General features: G+C 36.7%; 1 protein-coding gene across 1 annotated transcript in view; it reads left to right on the top strand.

Moving 5' to 3' along the window:
* Positions 1-8,571, top strand: part of LOC135214384 (glutamate decarboxylase-like) — a 113,152-nt gene extending 104,581 nt beyond the window's left edge. The window contains exons 5-10 of the mRNA XM_064248630.1: positions 1,425-1,504; positions 2,436-2,607; positions 3,554-3,697; positions 4,181-4,330; positions 7,428-7,625; positions 8,297-8,571. Of these exons, the coding sequence (XP_064104700.1) occupies positions 1,425-1,504; positions 2,436-2,607; positions 3,554-3,697; positions 4,181-4,330; positions 7,428-7,625; positions 8,297-8,470 (918 nt within the window). The 3' untranslated portion in view covers positions 8,471-8,571. The remainder of the gene's footprint in view (positions 1-1,424; positions 1,505-2,435; positions 2,608-3,553; positions 3,698-4,180; positions 4,331-7,427; positions 7,626-8,296) is intronic.
* Positions 8,572-11,259: the final 2,688 nt, after the last annotated feature.

The following is an 11,259-nucleotide window of genomic DNA, read 5'->3' as shown; positions in this document are numbered from 1 at the left end:
ATATACCACGTAAATGTAAAAAGAATGCTCTTTCAATTGGTATATGACACATTACAATTACAATTACTTTCAAACCCATAAGCTCGCACAGAAAAAATTATCTACGCACGCAAAAATTATTAAAAAAATAAGCGTTCGTGGCAGATCTGACATCTAGCCCCGCCCCTTGTGAAACGTCATCAGTTACATCCAGCCAGACTGACGAATACCTTTTTGTACTTTTTTCCGAAAATATTGTAATCGTTTGAGGCATGCATAATTAATACCTTTATGTATACAGCTTGTGTTATATGTAAAATTAAGTGCGGATGTATATTTATGTGATATGAAGTGCTAATGAGAAATTTGCTGGAAATGTGTTTTCTGTATCATTGTCTTCATCCTTTATTCCTTTGATACCTTATATCGTATATGATGTAATTCTTATACTTTTGATATTGTTTTTCTTTTTTCTGGTCAAGTCGTGCAAATGCAACTGCCATTTTTTACACTGCCTGTATCCACATTTTCTCTGTATTTATTGCAAATTAAGTATCGTAGTGATTCGTGAGAGAGGATGGAGATAGACGGAGAGATAGAAGAGATAGGAAGGAGAGATAAGAGAGATAGAGAGAGAGAAGCGCAAGGGAATGTGTCATGTTGTAAAAAATGGACTTGAAGAGAATACAGCAAACTAGTATATAGGTAAGCAAATAAATGAGTAAAGAATAAACATATGAAGAAAGCTGGAGTAGCTAAGTGTGTTGAAACTTGTATATCTTTCATGAAATAAAACAAGGGTTCGTGACTAAATGAGAGAATGGGTATTAGAAAACATCAAGCATGTGACCTTTTTACAGATTTTATCAAGATTTTATAAAATACACCATGCGATATGGATTAAATGTATAAAAAAATAAAGGTTCTTTTAGTAATTCAATGGATAAGCACAGGAAGTGTTACTCTTGTGACGTCACAGTATTAGCTCCGCCCCCACTGCCGAGTTGAGCAGACCCTATATACTTTGACTCTGGGTTGGCAGCCCTGCCCGGGGAACTCGTCATGTTTACGTCACTCCACGTAAGAGATTCCTGCTGATGTTATTATTATGATTATTCATAAAATCTAATTATTCATAAAATATTCATAATAGCACGGGTTACTGAATGGTGAGGAAATCTACATATTGAAATACATTTTCATTATATATTTACACTTAGATTATTAAGGATTTCTTCACCGTTAATATCATTATTATTATTTTTGGTGAATACATAACAATTATCCATACAAGAATGAAGAAGTATTTAATACCCGATAATCTTACATAACTATCTACTCAATATTCTTCTTCTTCGTCGAAGAAAGAAGAAGTATCTGCTTCTTCTTCTTCTTCCGGATAAAGTCTTAGACGTCAAATCCCCAATTATCATCTTTCTTTTCAGAGTCACTACTCTCTCATGGGCGCAGCTGCAGCCATGGGTCTAGGAACAGATAACTTGGTTGAAGTTCCAGTTGATGACAGGTGAGTGAGTTACCCACCAATTTTTCTTATCTGAATTCAACTCCCTTGAGTATAGAATGGAATAGAGAATTCAGGCCAAAGGCCAATCGCTGGGACCTGCAAAGTCATTCAGCGCTGAAAGGAAAATTGACAGTAAAAAGAGGAGAAAAACCTCAAAGCAGTCGCACTATAAATCAATTGTTAGGAGGAGGTGGATAGAAACCTGGAAGGGAGAGAATATGAACGGAGGTACAGTAAAAGGAATGATAGGGGTTGCCGCTAGGGGCCGAAGGCACGCTGCAAGGAACCTTAAATAATGCTTACAGTGTCTAAAGCATTTTCACCTCAGTGGCTCTAAAGGGAGATATATACCATATGATTTAGCTGGAGCCCCTTTCATTCCTTTTACTGTACCTCCGTGCACATTCTTTTCCTTCCCTCTTGCTATCCAGCCTCTCCTAACAACTGATTTATAGCACGACTGCGTTGAGGTTTTCCCCCCGTTACGCCTTTCAAACCTTTTTAGTGTCAATATATATATATATATATATATATATATATATTATATATATATATATATATCTGTTAAAACAGGATACGTCTCAAGTCTAAAAGGCCCATTGAAACACTCTGGTTCAAAGCTAAGAACTTAACTTTATACCAGAGCGTTTTTATGGCCCTTTTATACTTGAGATATATATAATATATTTAAAATATAATCAAACAAATTCATTTCGAACACGGCCATACCTAATTCTTTCTTAAAATTATAATTAAGGCTTCATCCCACATCACGCCACGACATTTATATAGAAATTAATAACCGTTAAGAATGAAGTCATTTCCTCTTCGAAGCCCAACATTCATAAATCATAAATGCCCAAATCCCAAGAGCCCCCTCCCGCCCCCCAACCCCCAAGGGCTTACTTTAAAACCTTTTCTCCACCCCCAGGGGCCGCATGATCCCAGCGGAACTCGACAGACTCATCCAGGAGGCGAAGGGCAAGGGCAAAGTGCCCTTCTTCGTCACCGCTACGGCGGGCACGACGGTCATGGGAGCATTCGACCCCCTCCACGCCATCGCCGACGTCTGCGAGAAGCACAAGCTGTGGTTCCACGTCGATGTGAGTTTTTGAGGGGGGGGGGGGGCGGTTGTGACTGGAAGGATTGGGGGGAAAGGGGGAATGGTCCTCGTCGTCAGGTTTTGAGTGAGAGACTCTGTCTGGTTAAGGTCCTGCTATCATTTGGGGAAACATATTCTTATTTTAAAGAATAACTTTTTTTTAAGATATTTCTATAAAAGAAACATATTTTTTGTAGAAAACTATTTTTTATTTCAAAGAAAAATATCTTGTATTTTAAAGAAAAATATTCTATTTTAGATCAAAATATTTTTTTGTTTTAAAGAAAAATATTTTATGTTAAAAATATTAATTTATATTTTCAAAGAAAAAATATTTTTTCTTAAAGAGAAATATTTTTTATTTTATAGAAAAATATTTTATTTTAAAGAAAAATATTTTCATTTTCCTGAAAAATACTTCTATTCAAAAGAATATTTCTAATCTAAAAGAAAAATATTGTTATTTAAAAAATATTTCAAAATTAGTAAAAAGTTTTTATTTAAAATAATATTATTTTAAAAAATATATTTTCATTAAAATATATATTTTCCTTTTGAAGAAAAATATTTTCCTTTTAAAGAAAAATTAATCCATTTTAAATAAAAATATCTTCATTTTACAGAAAGATATTTTCAATTGCTTTCATGTCGATTTTAAAACAGACCGCCTATTCTGATTCTAGAAAAGTCTTCTATTCTAAGTTTCTGTCTAATCAGTCATCATTTTAGATTTAAGGAAAAACATTGCGTAATGTTCTTAAAAAATTAAAATAACAATGAAAAATTAATGAAGCCAGTCACTTAAGACGTAAAAGAAAAAAGCATCACTGAGAGAAATATTAATTCATTCTTTCTTCCGTTCCTTCCGTCGTCTTCTGTCCAACGACACCAACCCATTCCGTCGTCTTCTGTCCGACACGACAACCAAAACAAACGCAACCAACCAGGCCGCTTGGGGAGGTGGTGTTCTATTGTCCAAGAACCATAGGCACAAGATGGCGGGCGTCGAGCGATCCAACTCCATCACTTGGAATCCACACAAGCTGATGGGCGTCCTTCTCCAATGCTCGACCGTTCACTTCCAGGAAGACGTAAGTGCCAGAGAGAGAGAGAGAGAGAGAGAGAGAGAGAGAGAGAATAACTTATCTTCGGGAATATGGTAAACCATACCATTGACGCTGTGATGTGAAGTGTCTCAAATGCTGAATTTTGGGGAGAGAGAAAGAGAGAGATTAGTTTATCTTGGAAATATGATAAACCAGTGTCACTACAAGTGTCTTGAATTGTTAAATTGTCGAGAGAGAGAGAGAGAGAGAGAGAGAGAGAGAGAGAGTAATATATCTAAGTAGATTTGTTAAACACATTTTTTACCAAAAAAAGAAGGCGAATCTAAACCCAGTGAACTAACTTGTGTATGAGAGAGAGAGAGAGAGAGAGAGAGAGAGAGAGAGAGAGAGAGAGAGAGAGCACCCACTCCGAAAATAACCGACATTAAACCGAGAACGCTGTCGACAAAGAAACCAAACTAACATTCTTTGTATACTCTGCAACATCCACCTTTTCCCCCATTGCAGGGCCTATTGATATCGTGCAACCAAATGTGTGCGGATTACCTCTTCCAGCAAGACAAGCCATACGACGTCAATTACGACACAGGCGACAAAGTCATCCAGTGCGGTCGCCATAACGACATCTTCAAGCTATGGCTCCTATGGAGATCCAAGGTGAGTGGGATATAAGGGAGCGTTCTCTCTCAATTCCGTCGCTCCAGAAGATATAAATCTGTTGTTTACAGGGAGCGTTCTCTATCAATTTCGTCGCTCCGGAAGATATAAATGTGTTGTTTACAGGGAGCGTTCTCTATTAATTTCATAGCTCCAGAAGAAGATATAAATGTCTTGTTTACAGGGAGCGTTTTCTATTGATTTCATAGCTCCAGAAGAAGATATAAATCTGTTGTTTACAGGGAAAGTTCTCTATTAATTCCATAGCTCCAGAAGAAGATATAAATCTGTTGTTTACAGTGAGCGTTCTCTTTCAATTTCATAGCTTCAGAAGAAGATATATTGTGTTTACAGGGAAACGTTCTTTGAATTTCATAGCTCCAGAAGAAGATATAAATATGTTGTTTACAGAGAGTGTTCTTTATTAATTTCATAGCTCCAGAAGAAGTTATAAATGTGTTGTTTACAGAGAGCGTTCTTTATTAATTTCATAGCTCCAGAAGAAGATATAAATGTGTTGTTTACAGAGAGCGTTCTTTATTAATTTCATACCTCCAGAAGAAGATATAAATGTGTTGTTTACAGAGAGCGTTCTTTATTAATTTCATAGCTCCAGAAGAAGATATAAATGTGTTGTTTACAGGGAGCGTTCTCTATTAATTTCATAGCTCCAGAAAAAGATATAATGTGTTTACAGGGAACGGTCTTTAAATTTCATAGCTCCAGAAGAAGATGTAAATGTGTTGTTTACAGGGAGCGTTCTCTATCAATGTCACAACTCCAGAAGAAGATATAAATATGTTGTTTACAGGGAGCGTTCTCTATCAATTTCGTTACGCCAGAAGATACAAATGCGTTGTTTACAGGGAGAAGGAGATATAAATGTGTTGTTTACAGGGAGCGTTCTCTATCAATGTCACAACTCCAGAAGAAGATATAAATGTGTTGTTTACAGGGAGCGTTCTCTATCAATTTCGTCACGCCAGAAGATACAAATGCGTTGTTTACAGGGAGCGTTCTCCATCAATTTCATAGCTCCAGAAGAAGATATAAATGTGTTGTTTACAGGGAGCGTTCTTTATTAATATCATAGCTCTAGAAGAAGATATGTGTTCTTTACAGGGAGCGTTCTCTATTAATTTCATAGCTCCAGAAGAAGATACATGCGTTGTTAATAGGGAGTGTTCTCTTTCAATTTCATCGTCCTAAAAGTTATAAAATTGTTGTTTACAGGGACATTTTACTCTGAATTTCATCGTTCTAGAAGAAGATATAAACGTGTTGTTTACATGGAGCGTTCTCTTAGAATTTCGCGGCTCCAGAAGACGAGATAAACTTTTGTTTCCAGAATGTGTTGTTTACAAAGGGGCGTTCTTTCTTTCACTTTTGAAACATCGAAAGGAAAGAGGAGAATTTCCTCTTGGGTGTTTAGAGAGCAAGAGGGAATGTGATTTTTGTTTTTTTAAGGACCGTTCTTTAAATTCCAGGATTTCATGAAAGAAATAGGTTTTTGCTTCCAAGTATATGCTGAGAACAGAAGACTGTATTGATGTTTAAAGAGCATTCTCAGGGAATGGAAAAGTATCTGGCGAATTAGGAAACTGAACGCACCTGTGTTTATAAGAAGCGTTCTATATGAATTTTTCAACACTTCACAGAGAAAGCGAAAAGTTCCCGATTTCAGCACTTCAAAGAGAATGAGAGAGAACGAGAAACATTTGTTTCTGAACACTTTGAGAATAAGGGAAAAAAAGGTGTTTTTGTCTATGAAGAGTATTGCTAATGCAATACGCCAAACGAAATTGCTAAATATCAAGACAACACGAAAAAAAAAAAAAAAAAAAAAAAAAATTTTTTTTATAGTGTCCTCTTCCAGGTAGAGTCATTCCTTCACACCAAATGAAAAGAAAAAGGGAGATTTTTTTCGAATATATCAAAAGAAAAGGAAGATATATATACTTTTTGGATCGTGCCAAAGTAAAAGGGAGATTTTTTTTTCAAATATATCCCAAAGGAAAAGGCGGGGGAGAGTTTTTCAAATATTTCAAGAGTTTGGAATCGGTACAGGTAGCTTACTTTGATGAGAATTCTAATAACAAAATTCCTTCCTGATATAAATAAAGAAAAACATCGACATTAAGGTAGAAGACATTCCATTACAAATGCCACAAACACTTCTTTGTTTTCTGGGGGGGGGGGGGGGGGGGGGGGTGGGGGGGGGTGGGGGGGGGGGGGTGGGGGGGGGGGCGGTGGTGAGAGGGGAACATTCAGTCACAACGAGTATATACAATGTTCTAAGGGGTCCACAATAATAAAAATGTTAAAACTTCGTGTATTGATTTAAAAGCACCTTATAAAACCTTTCGAACCCTTCCCTGGGTTCAAACCCTTTTATAAAGTGTTTATAAATTATAAGAGAACTTTTAACATTTTTATATTTGTGGAACCCTTAGACTAACACTGTTCTTATTATGGTGCTCACTGTTAAAATTCATAATATTGTTCTGTACGTTCTATAGGAGACATACTGCCGTGTTCAAAACCCAAAACCGTCTGGTATAAAAGGCGTGAAAAATAAATGTAACACGTTTTAAAAATGTACATTTAAAACTGAAATTACAAAACCAATTTTTTTTATTTCGAAAATAAAAATAAAAAAGTTATGCACCTGAATCAACAAAAATTTATAGCGTTTAATTTTAAAATGTCAAAAAACTGAAACTACAAAAACCAGTTTTCAAAAAAAAATTGTATACCAGACTCAACCTAATACATAAAAAAAAATTACCTCTGCAGAAAAATTCAGAAATATGTGTGTGTATATAATATATATATATATAGGAATATATATCTGAATATATATATATAATAATATATATATAACCGCCGAAAAATATAATTTTCTTTCTCCCAGGGCGACGAGGCTTTCGAGAGGCACCCTCCAAAATGAAAAAAAATCCCAAAAATTAAAAAATATAATGAAAATGAATAATAATAATAATAATAATAATAATAATAATAATAATAATAATAATAATAATAATAAATAAATATATAAATAACCCCCGAAAAAACACCTCTCTCTCTCTCCCACCAGGGCGACGAGGGCTTCGAGAAGCACATGGACCACCTGTTCGAGATGACCTCCTACATGGTGCAGCGAATGAAGCAACACCCAGACAAGTTCGAATTCGTGAACGACGAACCCGAATGCACGAACGTGTGCTTCTGGTACGTCCCCCACCGCCTCCGCACCATGAAGGCCGGCCCTGAGAGACACCAGATTCTAGGAGAGGTCAGTCAGTCTTGTTTCTCTCCATGTTTGTTTTGCGTCTAGTGCAGTCTGAAAGAGCCGCCGTTCGAACCTTCTCCTCTTTACGCTTCAAAGTTCCGCAAAGTTAAATTTCTTTCTTGACTCTTAACTTTAGGTTAATGAGATCAATATCCCAAACAGTAGAGGTCAGTAACTGAAGACAGGAGCCGATTTAACTCTATTAATAAATTTAAAGATTTACTAGCGGCGTTAACACAATTTGATACAGGTAATTCCTTTGAAACTTCAACGGTATGATACCGAAGTTTTATCTCACTATACCCTAGAGGTAATGCATTTCACTGTACCCTCATGTTAATGCATCTCACTGTACCCTCAAGTTAACGTATCTTACTGTACTCTAAAGTTAATGTATGTACCTCACTGTATCCTCATGTTAATGCACTACGTATCTCACTGTACCCTCAAGTTAATGTATGAATCCCTCTGTACCCTTTAGTTAACGTATCTCACTGTACCCTCAAGTTAATGTATGTATTCCCCTGAATCTCAAATTAATGTATCTCACTGTACCCTCAAGTTAGTGTTAATAGACATGCCTGAGGTAAGTATCTAGTGCGGTAGTCTTTAGTACCATATGCCTGCATTCTACTCCATTTCCTCTCTAACCGAAGCCGCCCTTTTCCTCGCAGGTCCAACCCCTGCTGAAGGGCCGCATGATGACCGCCGGCACCCTGATGATCGGCTACCAGCCCCTCGACCACTACCCCAACTTCTTCAGGAACATCATCTCCTCCCAGGCGGTCAGAAGGGAGGACATCGACTTCATGCTGGAAGAGATGGACCGCCTTGGCTACGACTTGTAAGGCGCCCTTTGAGAAAGAGAAAAATAACGAAAGAAAAAAGAGAACGCGAGATGAAAACAATAACGAGGGGGATTTGTTGTCTTGAAAAGGGTGGAGCGAAGGAGAAAGAGAGAGAGAGAGGAAAAGAGAAAGAGAGACAGAAAGACTCACGCTTGAAGGGCACCGTGACGTCATCGTCTCGCCTCGCCTCCTCCTCGTCACTAGACGGTTTTCTGAGCCTCCGAAAGTACGAAAAGTAGTGGTGCTGCTTCTTCTTGACACGAGAGAGAGAGAGAGCTAGAGAGAGAAAGAAAATAGCAAGAACTACCTGAAGAAAAAACATAAAAAAAAGAGGTTGTCTGAGTGGAGTCTTTGATAGTTCCTTGAGTCACTTCCATTCGTTTCCGTTCACCGTTCAACTGAGTTCGGTCTAGAACAGCTTCGGAGCCGCGGGAGGGTTTCGCGCGGGAAAGCTCCGGCCGAAAGTGCGTTTGTTTAAGTTATCCGTTTTTCTTCTTCTCATTTCAAAGGCTCTCTCGAAGACTTTGCTTAAGGTGAACAGTTCAGTAGTACAAAAATAATTAAATAAATAGAAACAAAAAGAGACTCGACTACAAACTCAAGAGACTCAACGTAGACTCTCTGTCACAGCGGAGGCCTTTTTTTAGACCGCTGTCTAACAACGCCGATCAAACGCGCCCACATCCACCCCACATCCTACCCCCACGCCCCCTCAACGTCTCGCAGGGGGTGACATAACATACAACTCGTTCTCTCCAGCACCCCACAGCAACTAGGACGAGTCTTGGTACCTACTTATTTCATTCATCATTTTTTTTTTTTCCAGTTCCCCGAAGGAGGAAGAGATGGTGTTCGCACCTTCACCAAGATCATCATTGTGATCATCGATGTCATCATCATCAAACTCGACTCGTATCGTGATCATTACAATCACGTTCATCATCATCTTCATCGTCACCTTTGTTCTCGCTGGGAAATAGGCGATAATTTGTCTGAGGTTTTGGTATTCTAAAAATGAGGTTGAATTAAGCACCGAATTATTGTGGAGAGAAATGAAAGAGCGCGGGAAAGGGAGTCGACGTGCGCATTGAAGGCGTAATTTTTTTTTCTGGTGCGCATGCGCACCACAGACGAGCAGCCCGCTCGGTATAGCAATAAACAAGGCTGGGCTTTGGACTTGAATAACGCTTATTCCGATTGGACAAAAAAATCGCTACTCGCTGACCAGAAAGATATATTTAAAACAAAACAAAAAAAAAGAAAATATCTTTTAATATATCCGTTGTTAATATGAAGTTATATTTTGTGTTATTTCAAAGACTGTACATAGATATATGTTTCGTAATTCTACGACGAGATATGACTGCCTACCTAAAAAATAATATATTTATAGAATCCTTTATGCAATACTTAAGAAATTTATAACGTAATAACTTCTCTTTCTGTTTTGTTATGCACTGAGTTATGCGTATAAGGAAAGCAGTTAAACCATCATTCAATCTAATAACAAATGCATTAAGATTATACCAAGGTCTGAAGCTCACGTGTGACAGAAAGCAATAACGAACAATCAGTATTAAGAGTTTATTAGTTGAAGTAGCAGTCGATAATAGAAAACGGAGTTTAGAGAAAATAAGATGTTTTGAGAAAACGGGATATCAAAAGAAAACGGGAATTGAGGGAAAATGGAAAAGTTCTTTAAGGAAGAACTGAAAAAGAGAAAATGGGAAGCTAATAAACAGGAGAACTGAGAAAAAGGGAAGAGTTTAGAGAAAATGGGGTTGAAGAATTAATACTTAAAAGAACGATTTAGAAACAATGGGAATCTAAGCGAAGAAGAAAGAGGAAGTCGAACGAAAACAGGAAGATTGAGAGAAACAGGAATTGGACATTGGGTGAAAGAAAACATGGAAGGAATAAAAAAAAATATTACGGAAGAATATCATGAATTATGAATGTTAAGGACAATAGCAAAATGAGGAACCCTATATCTGATCATTTACAATATATAATATATATATATATATATATATATATATAGATATATATATATATATATATTATATATATACTATATATATATATATATATATATAGATATATATATATATATATATATATATATATATATATATATATATTATATAATATAATTTGAACCTTATACAACCACTCCCCAGTAAAAAAAAAAACAGTAAAAAAAAAAACATTTAACACTGTAATCTCAACATATTACAACAATCTCAATCAAATATAAAAAAGGCATACATAAAACTAAATCAGTAATAAACTAAAACGAATTTCCAGCAATCCACACATAAAATTAAAGCTAACTAAACCGACCTGAATATTCATCATAATTCATCTGATGTAATCAGTATTTTTTTTAAATCACCGATTAAAATCGGAACACGATGACTACGAGCAGCAGACTTTCGACCGTATATCCAGATACCATTAGACCCATGGTTCTGTGAGCCCTAAAACTTCACGGTTGGTACGCCTGAGTGTTTATCGGACGCGTTTTGCGCGTCTAAAAAAAATTACTATTAATTAGATTTATCGCACAGATTGTTATCTTGGGGTGTAACAGTTTTTTTTATAAAATTCATATCATCAAAATTTAATTCTGATTTAATTCCATTAGCGACGAAGGCTTACAAAAGAAAATGAATAAATGAGCATAGATGAACGCGCCAACGATAAAACAGGCCTACCAACCCTGAAACGCGAGCAAGGCTTAGTACCAGAACGGCGGCGCCGGTGTTTGAAGATACGGCCGAGCAACG

Source organism: Macrobrachium nipponense, chromosome 45 (assembly GCF_015104395.2).
Source record: "Macrobrachium nipponense isolate FS-2020 chromosome 45, ASM1510439v2, whole genome shotgun sequence".
In the NCBI taxonomy this organism is placed as follows: Eukaryota; Metazoa; Arthropoda; class Malacostraca; order Decapoda; family Palaemonidae; genus Macrobrachium; species Macrobrachium nipponense.
The sequence above is the reverse complement of the archived record's forward strand: the minus strand, read 5'-3'. Positions and strand labels throughout refer to the sequence as shown.